Consider the following 19,468-nt stretch of genomic DNA (forward strand, 5'->3'; position numbering starts at 1 on the left):
CAGCCGCTGTTTTTGGACCATCATCATGGGTGACTCCAGAGGCCAAAAGCCCTCTGGGCTGTGACATCTCCCTCATAGTCCTCACCACTTGCGCTATAGCAAAGAACAAGGCGATGGACGGGATGCCTGAGTCTGGTTATCCCTCGGGCCACATTCTAGTCCATCACTTTTCATCCACTATGTTACTCTACATAGAGGCCCGCATTATGCAAATCAGTACTGACCATGTCTCTCATGGCAACAGCCCATCCCAAACTGCCAGGCTAACACCTCCAGAGGGGGGCTATGCAAACCCAGACCAAATGCAGCTTATTTAGGCCTCACCCATAGGGTGTGCCATGATTCGTATGGCCCAGTGAGCCTGGAACTCATGTCTGGGCATTGCCACCACACTTAGGGTGTCAACTACAACAAATGACATTGTGATGGATGGAATTCTTGAAATAATCTCAGCTACTGGTGATTGCTTGGGCCGCATTTTAGTCCATAATTGTTCCCCTACCATTCCACTCTACACAGAGACTGGAGATCAGTACTGACCCTGCTCCTCATGCGAGCAGTCCGTCCTGAACTGGCAGGTTAGACCTACTTCAGAATTCAATACAAGCAACACCACACCAGTTCCACCTTTTTCAGTCTTGTTAGCATGGTGCAGCTCGAGTCCTATGATACATTGAGCACAGAACCATGTCTTGGCATACTTGTGGCACGTATCATCACCACTTGTTACCTTTACCTTTATGGGAGCTTTTTGTCCTCCATATTGTCTCAGAGAAAGTGTATACACAGGTGCCTGTGTTTGTGCTGAGTTGTATGCTGACATTGGTGACTGGTTCTGGCCTATGCAGAACATTAGTACACTGAACCACAGTTGGCTGCTCAGTTTGGCTGGACATGGATGTTGGCATGCTGGTGTCTCCCCCGTCCGCCCCCCAGTGTTATGACTCAATTGCACCTTTCTCTTCCTCACTTTGTGAAGGGTCCTCTGTGGGGAAAGGTAATGCTAGTGTTTTGTCAGAGTGGAAAAACTTTAATACACATTACATTGTCATGCACTTTGCGCTTAACCCCTTCCATGCTGATGACAGAACCGTTCCGTCATGACTCCGCCCGCGCAAGGCGGAGTCAGCACAGGCGGGGAATACGCCCCGCACGCAAGGGGTTAAACTAGGGTCGACTTACAATTAACGTAACGTGTATTTGTAAAGCGCGCGCACACACCCTTGGGTATCTTGGCGCTGAATAACAGATGTTTATTTTTACCCACCACAATGGTACTCTTTTTATCAACCTCAGATGGATGAAAGGCTGAGTGGATCCACCAGGATTTGAACCCGTGACCATGAGGTCGAACACAGGCCCCTACAGTGGACGCATTAGTCCACTAAGCCACCAGACCCAGCTTAGTCCACTGAGCCACCAGACCCGGCTTAGTCCACTAAGCCACCAGACCGGCTTGTACATTAGAGTTTGCATTGCACACAATTGGCCCACATTGCTGTTTTGGGCGTGGTCTCTCGGGGTAAACTCCCAATGCATTTCCATCTTCTCATGTGGGCTTGTTAATGTATCATGATGATCAATTGGTTAAATCACCTGGTTAAATCACAAGTATGCAGGTGACAGATACGTATACTTTGCATAGAAATGATGATGCTAGTGCTCGTATTGAGATCTAACTTGCTTAACTGAAGTTTAAATGGAGCGTTAGCATCATTGACCTGTACCAATGGTACGTAGTGCTGAGGTATTGACCGAACTACTAGTAAGTACCTCAGGATGCTGTTGCCCCTCCATTTGTATTGAGGGCATTTGATAGAAACCCGCCTCTTGTCTCAACTGCTTCTTTTCTCCAGGCAGCAAGTTTCTTCTTCGCACAGGACCTCATATGGTACCACCTTTTAAGAAATTATTTAATGACGCAGTGAGTGACACCAACAGCATGAATTCTTCCCTGTATATCAAGCCACGCTGTCTTTAGTGTCCTTGGGCCATATGTATGCAGCTCAAATGGGTTCGCAAACGCCGACATTTGCAGAATTTTGGCGTTTGCGAACTCATTTTTGCTAAATGGTATGCATGTAGCAAATTTGAGTGCAAAATAAGGAATCGCAAATTTGTGATTCTTTATTTTGGGATTGCATTTAAGGAATCGCAAATTTTGCGATTCCTTTAATGCAATGTATGAAGCACCCAAGTTGTGCGATTTTTCATTAGGAAATCGCAAATTACCACCAACTTGAAGTTGGTGGTAATTTCCGATTTCTTTCACAAAAGCACGTTTTTTGCATTTGTGAAGGTGCCATGTGGCGCATATACATGCCCTTAGGGCATGTATGTGCGCCATATGCGCACACATGTGATTTTCAGGGGTGCATCAGGGTGTCCTTTTGACACCCTTGCACCCTTGAAAGTATTCTCAATTTGTGATTCTCAAATTGCGAATCGCAAATTGGAAATAACTTCACATTCATTTCTATGGGCCTCCTGGCCTATAGAAATGAATGGGAAATTATTCCTTAAATGTGATTCGCAATTTGCTAATCGCAATTAACGAATTTTAAGAAATTGCAAAAAAAATGTGATTTTCTACATACACACCAATTTGCAAATCTCAAATAACGATTTCTAAAAAATCGCTATTTGAGATTCACAAATCTGGATGTTGATACATCTGCCCCCTTATGAGGTAAATTGTGATATTTAAGAAATCGCAACTTGGTATTGTCCCCGTTTAATGCATGTGGATTTGTGATTCCCAATATTCAGGCTGATAGCTCCTTGTCTGGCCACAGGGCGGGGAGGTGGGTTTTCTCGCTTTTAAAATAGTTTTTGATCCAATACCCTGTTCTCTTGGATTTGCTGTGTTTTTCTGTCATGAAATCTTGATACAGACGGAATGCCACCTGGCAATTTTTCACCCACGTAAGAACTAAAAAAGTAACTCAAATAGAAAAATCTCTCTGAACATGGGTCAAATTATTGAGAGAGGACTCGACAAGGAAAAGCATTTCTTGTTAATTGGACAACATGGAACTGTTTTAAATATCCCAGAGGAGATGCAGTTTCAAAGAGGATGTCAAGTACACCCAAAAAGTCACGACGAGTAAGCTGCACTGATGGGCATCAGCTCCACAGCACTGACTGATGACCCCATGACCCGGCACAAAAACAGTAAACACCCCGTCATAACTGCGCTGCATTCCATGAAGAATGTGGGCAGAATATCTTACCATCAGATGATCGTTCACAATCATAAGTTCAATGTATTTTGTTTCATCTTCAACGCTACTCTCCATCCCAAGAATCTACAAAAGTTTAACAGTGGTTATAACACAGCCAGCTAAGAAACAGATACAACTCAGCAAAAAGTATTACTATTGTGCACTTTTTAAAAAGGATTACTTTTTTCATTCACAGAATCTGCAAAGTAAAACAGGCAATTTAAAAAAAACATTTTTTTTACATAAACAATATTGTTAGCTGGGGATTTCAACCAGACACTTCATCTATTTGCTGATTTCCGCTAACCAGTTATATACACATGATAGATGACAATCGAGAATTGAAATCAAATAATTATAATATATCTGTTTTAACCTTGATGAAGATGATCATGTTGAAATATCTTTTTTCGATTATTGAGAAATAATCATAAAAGAAAATTAGAAAAGGAAAATCAGTGCAAGTAAACAAGAGATAAAAACAAGCATAAAAAGATTTTAATCAAAAAAAATAATTAAACGTCATTACCTACAGTAAAATCATCGTACTACCCTTTATAGTTAAAAACAAGTACATACTTTAAAACTTCATTATTCTGATCCAGTACAGAGCATTTCTTTTAAAGCGCCAAAAGCAAAAGACAGGACAGGCTCAGGTAGCATTTGAAGACAGAGATCAGATGCAGGGAAGGGAATGGATATGTTACTTTGTATAAAAATTATTACGCTTTTGCTCCTTGCTTCGTGAAGTAGTGGCTGTTTGAAATGGGGGTTTCTAGTTGTCAGGTTGTTCCCTTGTCCAAGTAGGGACCCTTTGTCCTTGTCAGGATAAGGGAGTTACACTTCTGAAATAACCCCTGCTCACCCCCTTTTTCACATAACAAACAGTAATACAGCGAAAACACTACAAAAAGACACAACACCAGTTTTAGAAAAATAGCCAATATTTATCTGTGTAAAATAAGACCAAAACATTACGTATCCAACATACAGATATTAAAAATACTCATAAAGCAAAAATAGACATTAAGAAAACAGTTCCATGAAGTCAAAAGCTCTGTCCGGGGCTATCATGGCGTTGCGAACACAAACATCCAACAGTTCTTGCTGACCGCGGCAACGCAGGCCAGCTACGGTGTCGGGAAGACCCGCAAAACAGTATCTTTAGAAATGCAGGGTGTCGGAAACCTTGCATTGAGCTCCAATGAGCCGGCATCAGCAGGGTTCGGTTCCGGAGGTCAGTGCAGGAGTCATTGGGGCTTTTAAGGCACACGCGTTGCGGACTGAACACCATGCGTTTGAAGTCAGGAGTGCCAGCGGGCGTTGGGGCTGCCATTCGAAGTGCAGCAGTGCAGGATGTGGTGCCCTCAGATTGCGGTGCCGGCAGCGACTTGGTAACGGTCGTCCAGCGTCGTCGGCAAGACCAGGACTGCGGTGTGAAGTGGGACGATGCTCTTCATGGTGTTGGCAGGTCACAGTGCAGGCGCATCGTCGTCATCTTTTAAGCGCTGTCGTCAGCTGACGAACTGGAGTTGATGGTGCTGACTACGGTGGGCCCAGACTGCGGGGTGAGAGGTTGCCCTCAAACTATGGGGCAGGCAGCGGAGGTGAAGTCAGCTTGGAGCTATGTCTTTGGTGAGACCAGGGCTGCAGTGCAAAGCTGGATGGTGCTCTGTGTTCTCTACGATCGGTGTCCACAGGACGCGGTGTGAGGCTGTGCAGAGTTCAATGCCCACAGGTCATAGTGCAAGCAGGTCGCTTTGTTAAACAGCTTTGTCGGTGAGACCAGGGTTGCAGTGCGAGTAAGGCGGTGCCCTCTGTGGTGCAACTGGGTGCAAGAGTTGTCCAAATTACAAGAATATTCTTTCCTTGGGATTTGAAGATGTTGAACAAGCCATCCTCTTCTCCAAATGTCTCACTTTCAAATCACATTTCACCAGTGGAACCACACATGATGTCTAGGTGACATAGCTCCTCATGAACAGCATTCAACGTCAACAGTGCATGTTATTCCTTTATTTTATATTGAGTTTTTCTGTGAGTGTTGTTAACTCTGGGTGACCTGCAGTAATCTACAAAAAACTATTTTAACAATCAAAGAGGAGGAGCAGAGACTACAATTATGAATATGAAACTGAATCAAAGAATAGAAGCTTGGAAAATCAACAGAGAGTACTGCTTTATTGGTAGGTTGTTAAACATGGTTTATTGACGATCTTTATTGAGGGTGTAAGACTGGAGGGACAGGTGCGTTTTTAAGAAGAGTAAATGTTTTCGTGCCAGGCATTCTTTGAACAGCAGCTGGAAAGTGTAGATACAATTTTTTATTGTCTTGAAATTCAAAATGAATTGTGAAACGAAGAGAGTCTTTGATATTAGTTTGAAGTGTGTCCTCTAAGAAGGAGAGTTTGGGTTTTTGTATGAAGGATTTGGCTGTTTGGCACACTTGAATATGTTGCTTGAGGGACTGGAAGTGACCCATGCTTTATTGGAATCTCGTGAAAATGTTGCAAAGGCTCTGAAATGTATTTGAATTTTTTGATGCTGAAAAAGAGACTGGCTGAGGAACAACCAATATTTGTCAGGGTTGCAAACCGAGTAGTGAGGAATACCAATTAGAACACCATTAGAGGTCAGATCACTAGAGGACTCAATTCTGGCCACATTTAGTTTCAAATTATAGGTCTTGCATTATCCTAAGGGAAAGAGTGAGGCAAAGATTCTCGTGCACTGATTCTCAATGACCAACACACTCCCAAATGTCATCTTACATTGCCCCTCTTGGTCTTTTTCATACCAGAAGGTAATCCCATAGCTCAGGTCCTTAAAAGGACGCCATGGAATTGGATTATGAAGAAAAGAAGGCTTTAAGACAGGTCACTGAAGGACGTGGATATCACTGGAAGGCAGCCTGTGACTAAACTGACTTATTCAAAAATCATGACACTCTAATTTACAATGAATGTAAAATGACCCCAAGATGCGATACTTTAAGATTCAGCTACAAAAGAGCTTGAGAAAATGTTTTGAAACGCATGGGACTCTGAAAAGGACAATGAGCATAAAAGTCATGGGATCTGATCTTCAAAAGGCACAATCAAGTTACAACTAGGAAGCCCCTATATGGTGGTATGAAACTAACCTGGGGCGTAGTTTGCGTAGTAGTGATACGCATAGCTACGCGAAGTGCACTTCGCACTACGTACGCTACGCGTAGCTACACGAACTGCGTAATGCAGTAGGGAAATGCTGTTCGCACTGATTGCACAGTGCCGGATGCTTGTCTGCACTGTGCACTCATTGCAAACGGCATCTTGCACAGTGCACGTGGTCGTTTTCTGCCGCTCGAGTAGATTTGTACCCGAGCGACAGCTTTCTCAACGCGGGCTGGTAGTTTCTCATCACGAGCGGTCGCGAGCATACGCGACTACTCGCAATTAGAAACCTGACCTTCCCGTGTTCAGAATCTTGCCGGGAGGCTTATTTTCCACGCTCGCGATCGACAACTTGATGTTGCTGATCGCGAACGAGGAAAAAGTCTCGCCGGGATGTTGGTTTTGCTCGCTCACCAACTTGACGTTGAGGACCGCGAGCAAGAAAAAGATGCCCACTATGCGGTTTTGCACTGTGCTACGTGCAATTTGCGCAGTGTGTAGTAGCGCAAACGACGCACGCTCTGTGAGCGTAGCGTAGTACTACGCCCAGTGTTATATGAAACCCCATAGTCAGCGGACTTCCCAAAAGATGCATCTGTACCCATTCATAAGCATCGTGTCACTGTCAATTTCGCACACAAACCTGATTTACAACCATGATTTATACTGGAAATCATCAACTGTGGCTGTTTTTTCATGGTGAACAATTCTCCATAGAAAGTGTGATTTGAATATGGATTAGCACATTTAAGTAAGTTTATTTTCTATATTTATGCCGCTGGAAGATGTTCTTTTTGTTAGGTGCCCTTCTTTTTTCCATCCTTATGGAAATTGAGATGTTTTTTTGTTTTTCACACCCATTTGCACATGTACATTCCTTACTTTTGGCAACTGATCAAGATAAAGGTCCTTCGTGACATCTCCCCCCTTGCCACTTTGCTGCCTCCCTGGTTACTGAATTGTTCACTGTGTTATCGTGATCAACCTTGTTTAACTCATCTTTGTTTAATCTTGTTTATCTTGTTTAGTTTTGCACTACCTTTGTTAATTTCTGTTGTTTCTCCGCCCGTTCGATTTCCCACTGCTTTTTCCAGCTGCTTTTTCCAGTTGCTTCATCCCACCGCTTTGGCCCACCACATCTCCCTCCTGTTTCCCACCGTTGCAGGCTCGCACACCCCCTTCCCGTGCCCCTGCCTCCTTCCAGGACCTACTTAATTGAAGCCACAGCATCACCGCAGTGAGCAGGTCCTTCGTGACAGCTCCCCCTTGTTGTTTTGCTGCCTCCATGGTTATTGAAGTTTGTTATTGTGCCCAAACTTGTTTAACTCATCTTTGTTTAATCTTGTTCAACTTGTTTAGTTTTGTTCTGTTTTTGTTAATTTCTTTTGTTTCTCCGTCGCTCGCTTTCCCGATGTTTTTTCCTGCCACTTTTCCCTGCCTCATCTCCCTCCTGCTTTCCGCCCTTGCAGGCCCTGCCTACCAGCACTCAGCACCCTCCCTCCTCCCAACACCTACTTAATGGAAGCCGTAGTGCGGTCCCAATGAGCAGGTCCTTTGTGACAGCTTGCCCTTGCTGCTTCACTGCCTCACTTGTTACTGAACTGTACTACCTTGTTAATTTCAGTTGTTTCTCTGCCCACTTGCTTTTTCACTGCTTTTTCCCACAGATTGTTCCCACTACATGTCTCTCCCACTTCCCACCATTGCAGGTCAAGCTCACTGCCTCCAAGCACACCTCCCAGGACCTACTTAATGGAGGCTGCTGCGCAGCACACTGTCAGCATGCCGAAGCAAGACCATCTCTGCCCATCCGTGGTTGGACCACCCCCAGTGCCAGGAACTCTGGTTCTCCCGCCACACGCCGATACACCGCTAACGAGCTCCAGCCCTCGACTCCAGACCATGCAACTGCTGCCACCCTTCTTCACAATCAATGATATAACCTTTTTCCTGCTGACACTGTTACTACTCCTGCAACACCGGAGCACCCGCATGCACAATGACCACCACCATGGCAACCATGACTGCTTCGAAAGGACTCCACTGCCTCCTGATCAATGCACGATCACTCTGCAAGCACGCCACTGAGATCTAGGACACCATCTCCTCCCTCACCCCAGCGTCATCTTTCTCACCAAGACTTTGCTCAACCCCACATCCACTCCCGACAGTGCCTCAGCAACCCCAAATGGCTGCAAGATAGCACACCAGGACCACATCATCAAACACGGTGGTGGAATCATCATCATCCACAAAGAAACCATCCACTGCACCACCACCACAGACGATCTACCCTGATCATGGAACACCTCAATTTCCAACTGCCAATCAATGGCAAAATCACCATCAGGGGCACCCTCGCATACAGACCTCCAGGACCACACTGCAGTTCTTGCAACACATCTCTGAATTCATTACCATGCTCTCTTTGGACTCCAAACACTGAATCTTCCTTGGAGACCAACACTTTCACCTAGACGACATTGACGACGCCAGCACCGCCAACCTCCTTGAAAGAATGAACAACATCAACCTCACCCACCTAGGAAAGACCATACTCTCATCCACTTCACTATCAAAGGATGCCCCGGCACCGCCGCCAAGCCTCCCAGCACTTCACACCGCAGCTGGAACACAGTATCAGTGAGACAGTGGATCGACACCCTCAAAACCTCCCACCCTGACACCACATCCAACCTAGAATAGGCTGTCAAAAACTTCTATGCTCGGATCATCAATTGTGCCGACAAAGTCGCCCCCATCAAGTCCACCAAACTCATGAGACCCACTATACAGGCCAGTTGGTATACCAAAGAACTGACACGCTACTGCAAGTGATTAGAAAGTAAATGGCACACCCGCCTGGAGCCCACAGACCGAGCCACCTTCAAGTCATCCCTCAACCAATACCGCCAGCTACTAAAAGAGACGAAGAGGAGTGCTGTGGTAACTGCATCGAAGACAGCTGTAACCACAGCAAGGAACTCTTCAACATTGTCAGAGAATTCTCCAACGCCATAGACACTGAAAACATCATCACCCCTTTAAAGGTAATCTGTCACACCCTTGTAGGAGAGTAGGGTCTGCTATCCTATGGTCACCCCAAATGTTTGCTTTTTGCTTCAATGGTTTGGTTTATGACTTAATGTGGCTGTGGGCCTGCTAATCAGACCCACAGCCTGCTGTTTTCTCTCTAAATTACTGCCAATGCACTCTAGGTGCATTACGAATTGGAACTGGTTCACCTTATTGGCCCCTGTACCAGTGTACCCTAGGTACCCAGGGCATAGGTGTTGCCAAGGCCTACCAGGGGCTGCAGCATGTATTGTGCCACCCCTGGCCTGGCCTCCATATTTGACACAACTGGCTGATCACTCAGCTGGGGTAAGTTGGTGTAATCACCTCTTACTTAGATATAGTATCCCTATATCTAACCTTAACTGGACACATGTTAACCTATAAGCCATTCCTATGAAAGGCACCTGCAATCCTGGGGGCAAAGTGCGTGGTTTCATGTGAGATGGTGCTCTAGCATGAGCTGAGCCTGTCTGCAGCTGTCGGGAACATCTCCCTTAGCTGTTCCGGGATATTGCCATACCATATACTCTTAAGTGCATTATAATCCTCGCGGTTATATGCTAACTTTGGTTTGGCTTTATCAAAACATGTCGAGTAAGGTGTCATTATGATTTGAAATACTATCACCTCGACAGTTCTGTCGACGGGGATAGCATTCCACCCTTCTAGAGGAACACGACATGTGTGTAGCCTTAACCCCGGTTAAAGTTAACCAGAGCCTCAGCATCACAAAATGGATGCTGCCACCACAGACACAAGTCTGACCTCCTGCTGCTGGGAGTCCTTCCAGCGAGGGAGGCTTGGACAAAGGGTTTCCTGCCTTGGGAGGTGCGAGCACCACCCCAGACAGGATTTTGTGTATTGGGTAGGACAGGGCTGAATAGATTGAGACATGCCCGGGGCACACAAGGTGTCTCCGTGCATAAGCCAGTCCAAACCGGTCCTGGGACTTTCCAGACCCAGGCCTGGCGAGGAGCTGGACAAAGGAAAGGGGGTGTAACCGCCCCCCTTCCTGGTCCCACCCAGAGGAGGGACCTAGCAGGTGATCCACCCCTCAGATTGGGAATAAGAGTGGGAACAGTGCCATAGCACCTCAGATCATCCTGAAATCAACTTTAAACAAAGAAGACGACTGGACTTCGACATTCTGCTGCACAGAAGACTGAAGAGCATCTCCCTTGTGGCCTAGGAGTGGCCACCCTGTGAACACAGGCACCAACCAGCAACTCGACATCTGCTTTGCCGCCGCCTCCCGCCGGAGCCCAAGCCCAGAGCCTGACAAGACCCAGACTCCCAGACTTCTCACAGCCCGATCCACAGTCCCTGCAAAGAAGGGACCCGTGGAGGTACCGAGAGACGTGGGACGGACCTCTAGGAAGACACCCAAAAAGCTGACTGCGCAGCATCCGAGGCACCCTCGATGTTGTGCTTTGGGGACTGAGAAGCCCCACCATCGAGCAGCCCTTGCACCGAAGATCAGCCCCCCAGCATCTCCACGATCTGCGTGGGGCCCTTTTGCATTGTGCCACTCGACGCGCCATCCCGGCCACTTGTCACGTGGTCAGCGGCCATCTTGGCGACGAAACCTTCAACTTACACTGCGGGTCTGGTTGCTCCAGACTTGCCCTCGCTCCTGTAAAAGGGAGCAATCGCTCTGACCTTGCTGGTCCGAGTGATAAGCCTTTTTTGATTCCTGCGTGGCTTGCATTAGCCAAGGCCTGTTTGCTCCAATCAAGTTGCCAACACCGCCAACAGCGAGAAGCCTGCGTTGGACAGCTCGTGATTGACTCCTGGACGTCCTCCACCCCTCGTGTCCACGTGGCTGCAGAGAGAAGCTACACCTCATTACCTGTTTGCACCCGACATCGCCTGGTTCCAATCTGGTTCCAGGGTAGTCACTGGCTAGTGACTTTGAACATTGTTCCCTCTGCTTTCAGGTCTTCACAACTTCAGATCCACCCTTGGATCCACCGGAACTCTTCACATCGAGCCGCCGGCAGCATCTTCAGCTCCAAGCACCATCGACCTGCGTGACGAAACCCGACACTACTTCAACCCTATGCACCCGCTTCCTGTGGGTGAGGTAACACAGCAACGCCGGTGTCCCCACACTGGTAAACACCTCTAGGGCCTGTGTCTTAAGTTTCAGCTTTCTAGGTAACTGGGAAGGTTCCTAACTAACTAACTTTACAACTTTTACGCACCATAGACATTGCATTGGTGAGTGCGTGCACTTTAAACACTGCACCGAGTCCCGCGGGCCTTTCCCGACTTAGTCACTGCTAGTCCCGATCAACTCCAGCGATTCCCAAGGCCCTAGGCCTGTTTCCTTTTTGATTGGTATCTCTTATAACACTTTCTTAGTATATGGTTTAGGTGGCCCCTAGGGCTCATCCATATTGTGCAACTTTTGTGTATTTTAAACTGTCTTGTGTTTAACGCTTGTGCTTTTGTGCTCATAAAGAGTCCAGGGTATATTTGTAGTTAATACATTTATATATATTTTCAATATATATCTGTGTGGTGTCCTTTCATTTGGTATTCAAGGGGGTTGTAAATGGTAAAACAGCTTGCTGCACATGCCTTTCAGAGTTTAGCCTAAGACTGATTTGTCCACGCTACCACTCGGATAGCTGGTCTATAAGGTTGACTTACAACCAATCATCATAAGGGTTGCTTGGCATGGTACAAGGTGATCACTAGAATTAGTGAGCATCACATACCAGGCCAACTTCTCACAACCCTGAAACCCTTTTTTCACAACAAGATCTCCACCATCTACAAAAACTCTAGCCCACCGCTGCTGACACTCTCACCCTCCTCATTCCCACGAATGCAAAACCCGATGCTATCTCCGACCACCTGCTCACCACATGGGACCAGTCACCACACAAAACACAAAGGCCATTGTGAACTCCATCTGCTGAGGAGCTACCATGGACCCCTATCCCCACCACATTTTGAACCTTGGGAGCAAAATTATCAGCAGCGAGCTCACCGCCATCTTCAACTAATCCATAACCATGGCCACCTTGCCCAAAGTATGGAAACAAGCAGAAGTCAAATGCCTTCTCAAGAAACCTTCCGCGGGCCCAGTTGACTTCAAGAACTACCACCCCATCTCTCTGTTCCCCTTTCCCAACAAAGTCCTAGAAAAGACCAGCAACAACCAACTCACAGAACACCTGGAAATTAACAATCTTCTGGACTTCTCCCAATCCGGATTCCGCACCAACAACAGCACTGAAACTGCCATGATCGCTGACACTGGCGACATCAGGACCCTCCTTGAACTGAGAGAAATGGCTTCCCTGAGCCTCCTCAATCTCTCAGCAGCATGCAACATCCTATCCCACTACAAACTTAATAAGAGGCATTACATCAGAATCCAAGGAGATGCCCTCAAATGGAAAATCATCCTTCCTCACTGGAAGAACTCAGAGAATCTGCTTACCACCTTTCACCTCAGAACCTAAGAACATCATCTGCGGTGTCCCTCATGGTCTGTCCCTCAGCCCTACACTATTCAACATCTACATAACCCCCTTGGCAACATTGACAGAACCCAAGAAATATCCTTCGCAGACGACAGCCAGCTCATCCTCTCACCATCAGAGGATCTCTACACCACGAAGGCCAGCTTTCACAGATGCATGATGGGCATTGCCGACTGGATGAATTAAAAATGCATAAAGCTCAACACAGGCAAAATGAAAGAGCTGATCTTTGGGAACAACACCTCCCAGTGGAACGACTCCTGGTGGCCTTCCGAATGAGGACCAGCACCCACTCCGACAGACCACGCTTGGAACCTTGGCATCATCCTAAACAGCAACCTCACCATGAAAACCAGATTAACACCTACTTCCTCTACCTTCTTATGCTCCATAACTTATTCAACTGGCTCCCTGTGAACACCAGACGAACCATCACTCTAGCCCTAATCGCCAGCTAGTTGGACTGTGGCAACGCACTCTACATAAGAATCACCATGCACTTCCTGAAGATACTACAAACCATACAGAATTCGGCTGCCAGACTCATCCTGGACCTCCCCAAACAGAACTACACCAACCCCACCTCAGGAAGTTCCACTGTCTCCCCATTCAGAAGAGATGTCAATTTAAGATGCTGATCGACACCTACAAGGCGCTTCACAATCAAGGAACAGCATACATCAACCACCGCTTGAACTTCCACCAACCCTCCACCCACCTGTGCTCTGCTTCCCCCTCCCTCACAGACACCCCCGCATCCACCAAAGCAACAGTGGAGGACACCCCGTCACCCTCCTGCGGCAAAATACTGGAACAACCGCCCCCTTAACCTATGGACCTCATCCTCTCTTCTGGAATTCAGGAAAGGACTCAAGACCTGGTTGTTCAACAGGACCCCTTAGCAGCTATGCTCTCAGTGCCTGGATACCCTCATGGGTGATTAGCCATGCTCTATGAATCCTGTTTGATTGATTGATTGATAAATGAGTTGTAAGGATACCACAAAATCTCGACTTTGCAACTTTTAGCTACCTTTCTAACAGTTACCCTACCTTCCCCACAACCGATAACATCTCTGTTTCTGCTTCTACCCTTAAGAGTTCGAAAAATAGCTTTAATTGTCCCCCAATCCTGATTCTATGATAGAGGTTTTGCTATCGCCACTCACAGATCACATTTTAGTCTATGAAGTTGCATTTTGGCAAGCATGTGTGAATGTGGTCCTCAGTGTTCCCTCAAAACGTTACTCAGTGACTGCATTTTGTAGTATTTAATTTTCTATTGCCCACATTACAAGTATGGATTCTACACTGCTTGCTTGTCTATTAGTCTGCCCACATTTTAGTTAATTCATCACCAAGTAACACCCTGAAATATGATCATAAACACCATGAGTAGTTGGTATTCCCTAAAGCAGTGGGAATGCATAGGGCTGCCAAACCTCTATAAATACACTGTACTTATTCTATTTTAACATCCATGTATATTATTGACATCACTGCAAATGAGAAGCATATTAGTTTATTATATTAAACATTGCAAACTATGACTTACCTGTCTTTTTTTCCTTTTATGTCTTGATTTGAAAAGTATTTGTGTTGAAGTGTCATTCAGTTGCCAAAATTCTAGAGAGAAAGCAAATACGTTACAAGGAGCAAAGCTATTCACTATGTAATGTCAAACTTATTTTGACAGCTTGTAAACATATCTATATTTTGCTGAAAGTTTGTGTGATAATGATAAGTGAAGGAGCATAATTGTTCAATTTTCCAATGTAATACTGCACATCCAGTTAACCATCTTAAGAGAGAACAATCCCACTGAATACATAACTTGACAACATGTGTATTTCAGAAAAAGGAAAATTGGAACAAAGAATAAGCCTAATTATTAGAAATTGGGTTTCTGTCTCGCAGAGGCAAGCACCCTGTCCAAGGAGGAACCACAATCCTCATCAGGGTAAGTCCCAAACACACCCTAAATTAACTTGTGCTCACCCCCTGGTAGCTTGGCACATAGCAGGCAGGCTTAACTTAAGAGGCAATGTGTAAAGTATTTGTGCAACACTTCAAACAGTAAAACAGTGAAAACACCACACAAAAAGATTCCACACCTGGTTAGAAGAATAGAGATTAATTGAATGAACAATACAAGACCAAATCAATAAAAGTCCAATAGGTAGAACCGGAGTAAAGAATTTTTACAGAATAAACTGAAATGTGGTGCTTAGAATCATAAAGCACCCACCGGGGAAATCTGGTTGCGTAACACCAGGTCAAATCCAAAAGTTCAAGACAACTGCAATGGAGTGTGAGTCAGATACAGTACTAGACAAGTCCCGTTGAATTTTTACCTTCTTAAGAATTATGCCAAGAGTCCAGTTCACAAGGAAGAAGATCGCCTGAAGGAAGGAGAGCATCTCTGGCAGTGGTCCGCGATGCGTGAAGAGCCGCTGGGTATCATGGACTGATGGGCTGGAGCCTCGTGGTCACAAGCGGAGATACTTGCTGTGTGAACAGACAAACTTGCGCCAGCTCAGCCTGATCCTATGTGCGAGCAGCACTGCTCCGGAGCACACAGGTCAGTTTGCGAAGAGCTCAACAGCTTGATTTCAGGAGCCAGAAACCACTTCTGCAGGCCCAAGACATGTGAGGTGTCTCTTGGGGATCAAGAGCTCATTAAAGATGGGTCCAGGAGATGTGGGGAGCCTCTTATATACCTGAGGCTCAGATCAGGAGACCAGCAGACTAGCCCTTTGACTCACTCTGGGGTCCTGGATTCAAGATGAGTTCCAGGTCTAATTCCTATTCCCCAAGTAAGAGAGGGAGCTGCAGACAGCAGATCAGCACAGTGAAGCAGCAGCTCCTTCAAAGTAGCAGTCCAGCAGAGTGGCAGTTCTTTCTGCAGCACAGCAGTCCTCCTTCGTGGCAGAGTATCCGCAGGGCAAGATGTATACTGAAGTGGTGGCGTCTGAGGTCCAGTACTTATATGCAGTTGGGCCTTTGAAGTGGGAAGACTTTAGAGATGCCTTTGGAGTGCACAGGGTCCCTACAGTTCCTGCCCTGGCTCCAGACTCACTACAGGGGGGTATGCAGTCCTTTGTGTGGGGACAGGACACAGCCTATTCAAGTGTAAGTATGAGGTTGTGTTCAGCTCCTCCCTCCCATCCTGCCCTGGATGGCCCATCAGGATGTGGATGCCCATCAAATCACAACTAAGCTCCCTTTGTGTGGTTGTCCAGAGGTAATGCACAAAGCTCAGCTGTCCCCCAATCCAAAATATTTTTCAGAGGCACTTGGCAGGCTCCAAATGGATAAAGTAAGAAAATACCAACTTTCTAAAAGTGGTATTTTTAGAATTACAAATTAAAAACCGACTTCACTATGAGTTGTGATTTTAAATTGTGATTCCAGAGATACCAAACTTGGGGGTCCCATCTCTACCCAATTGGAAATTACACTTATTAAAAGTAATACGGTAATCCCAATGTTATCATATGGAAGAGAAGGGCTTGCAGTGATGAAAAACTAATCTTAGAGTTTTTCACTACAAGGACATGTAAAACTTAAAAGTACATGTCCTACTTTTTAAATTCACTACATTCTGCCCTTGGGCTCTCCAGGGCCTACTTTAGGTTTGTCGAATATGTATTAAAAAGGAAGGTTTGTTCCTGGCAAAAGGGTTAACGTGCCAGGTCAACATGGCAGTTTAAAACTGCACACACAGGCAATGCAGTGGCAGACCTGAGACATGTTTAAACGCCTACAAAAGTGGGTGGCGCAATCAGTGCTGCAGGCCCATTAGCAGCTTTTAATTTACAGGCCCTGGGCACCTGTAATGCACATTACTAAGGACTTATAAGTACATTAAATATGGCAATTGTGGATAAGCAGTGTGTCACTATGTTTTAAGCAGAGAGCACATGCACTCTAGCAATGGTTAGCAGTGGTAAAGTGCCTAGAGTCCTATGGCCAACATTAATTCAGCAAACAGGGGAGAAGATATGCCAAACGTTTGGGGATGACCCTGCAGAAAGGGCCATTTCCAACACTAATTTAGGAAAGTGTCTTAAAAAATAACCTGTGGCAAAATGAATCTCCAACATTAAACAGAGGGATGTCACCAATGACCATTTTTGAGATACGTATTAGGCAAGTAGTACAGTCCTATATAATAACCCCTTGTAAGGTGTAAGAATCTCTAGCAGTGTTGCTGCTTCTTCAAAGCTTTAACTATTAATATTCAATTATGACATTTTAATATACTCAAATTGTATGTCACATGTAATGGGCTAATAATAACAAATACTACTTTTTTCTTTTCCTCCCTCTCCCTGCTCTATATCTCTCACCAGCCACTTCTTCACCAACCTATTCTCCCTCACTATTGCAACTCCTGGTGCACCGTCCATATGGATCACTGAAATGCTATTTAGGATAGAGGCCTCTTCCGTTTCAGGAGCAATGATTGCTTCCCAGGGGCTACATGAGCTGTTAGCAGATCTTCCAATGTAGACATAACCCCATGGCGACATCGCCACTGCAGTGCCCCTTCTTGACTTGCAGTATAACATTGCATTTGCCAGCTGATCTACAGATTTGCTCAATCTTGCCAGCCTCTAACCTTGTGTGCATCTCTAGGAAAGTGATTTATTCTACACAAATCTACAAAGCTCTGTTATTGTCTTCAAAATCGCCTTTCCTTATGCCACAAGTTATTTCTGACCACCTTTCATGCCCTTAAATCCCACTCTGTCTTATTCAGCTAAATTATACTCTTATCAGCTGCATGGTCTGCAGCTGCTCTTTTTGGACCATCATCATGGGTGACTCCAGAGGCCAAAAGTCCTGAGCTAGGAGTCTCCAACCTTTTCTATAATTACAACTACTTCTGCTCAAGGAAAATCCTCACGAGCTACTAACAAATGTTATCACAGTTCAATCGTGACCACATCCGTTAACAATACACTAGTGATCAGCCGAACGTTTTAGGTGGGGTTACCAACAGAAATATCAGGTAGTGTTAGCAATCTGGAATGCCATGACTTTACTAATTAAATAGCAACGCACAGTTTCTGTTACACAGGACATAACCACAAGAATTAGTCTCCCCAACTCAGCTTGAATTACTATTCAACTATCAGCTCTAAATATGAAGAGGAAATGCAACCATTTCATGTCTTCATCGGCTAATTACTGCTTTGGGGGGTCATTTTCAAGCAGAGGAATAAGCATTGGGAATCGGTTTCAATACATGATTCAGGCAGCAGATACAACCCACATCCCATTCATGACAATAGTCTGTTGTGATATGGCAAATGTATATGGGAACATAAATTATATTCTTGCATAGTGGGCATGTAACGTCAATGCAATGATGTCTGTTACGGCAGTGTGGGTAAAGAACTACATTGAACTGCAGGGATATGGTATATATCCGTATGAACATGTGACCAATGAGTGTGTGAGAACATATACTAATAGGACTTCAAGCTAATAAATGGAATTGTGAATAGTCATGTGCCCATTACAAATCATATAATCTACCTGACTGTGCATCAATTTCATTCCTTACACCTAAGATGAACTGGCATGTACCACGATTCAACTAGAAACATGTGTGCCAAGGATGATAATGTGTGTCTCGTCATGCGTGGTGAACACAGATGTATGATGTTACAACACATACTTTTACAACGCATACCTTTACAAAGCATTTTTTACAACGCAACATCCACTACAACGCATTCCATTATAACGCATGCCATTACAACGAAATTTTAAAAACTACCTTTACAACGCATTCCATTACATCGCATACTACCTTTACAACGCATACCATTACAACGCATAACATTACATTGCATGTAAGGTAAGTATTGGATAGTGTAGGGGTAGAAATTACTATTCTAAATCCAGGGGGGTGCAACAGTAGGATAAGTGTTGGATAGTGTAGGGGTAAAAAGTACTATTCTAACTCCAGGGGGTGCAATAGTAGGGTAAGTGTTGGATAGTGTAGGGGTAAAAATTACTATTCTAACTCCAGGGGGTGCAACACTAGGGTAAGTGTTGGATAGTGTAGGGGTAAAAATTACTATTCTAACTCCAGAGGGTGCAACAGTAGGGTAAGTGTTGGATAGTGTAAGGGTACTATGTGTTGTAATGCTATGCGTTGTAATGGTATGCGTTGTAATGACTGCTTTGTAATGACATGCGTTGTAGTGGTATGCGTTGTAGTGTCATGCGTTGTAATGGTTGCGTTGTAATGGCATGCGTTGCAATGGATGTTGCGTTGTAAAAGTTTCGTTGTAATGGTAGTGTGTTGTAAAAGTTGCGTTGAAAAGGTTGTTTCCCGCTAAACACCACCTACCTTCAGGTTTCACAATGGTAGTTGTTGTGCATTTGTGTGTTTTAGAAAGGGAAGGAGAGTGAGAGAGACAGTGAGAGAAATATCTCAATGGTGGCACCAGTGAATACCTCATCCTTCCTCTTCCACTTTGTGATAAACTCATGTA

General features: G+C 45.2%; 1 protein-coding gene across 2 annotated transcripts in view; it reads right to left on the reverse strand.

The window, feature by feature from the left end:
- The window catches only part of ADAM22 (ADAM metallopeptidase domain 22), a 1,128,810-nt gene that overhangs the window by 449,006 nt on the left and 660,336 nt on the right, over positions 1-19,468 (reverse strand). For both annotated transcript variants that reach the window (XM_086941795.1, XM_086941794.1), the window contains exons 8-9: positions 14,509-14,579; positions 3,234-3,308 (exon numbers count right to left, since the gene is read on the reverse strand). In XM_086941795.1, coding sequence (XP_086797921.1) covers positions 3,234-3,308; positions 14,509-14,579 — 146 coding nt within the window. The remainder of the gene's footprint in view (positions 1-3,233; positions 3,309-14,508; positions 14,580-19,468) is intronic.

The sequence above is a fragment of the Lissotriton vulgaris genome, chromosome 10 (assembly GCF_964263255.1).
Source record: "Lissotriton vulgaris chromosome 10, aLisVul1.2, whole genome shotgun sequence".
In the NCBI taxonomy this organism is placed as follows: Eukaryota; Metazoa; Chordata; class Amphibia; order Caudata; family Salamandridae; genus Lissotriton; species Lissotriton vulgaris.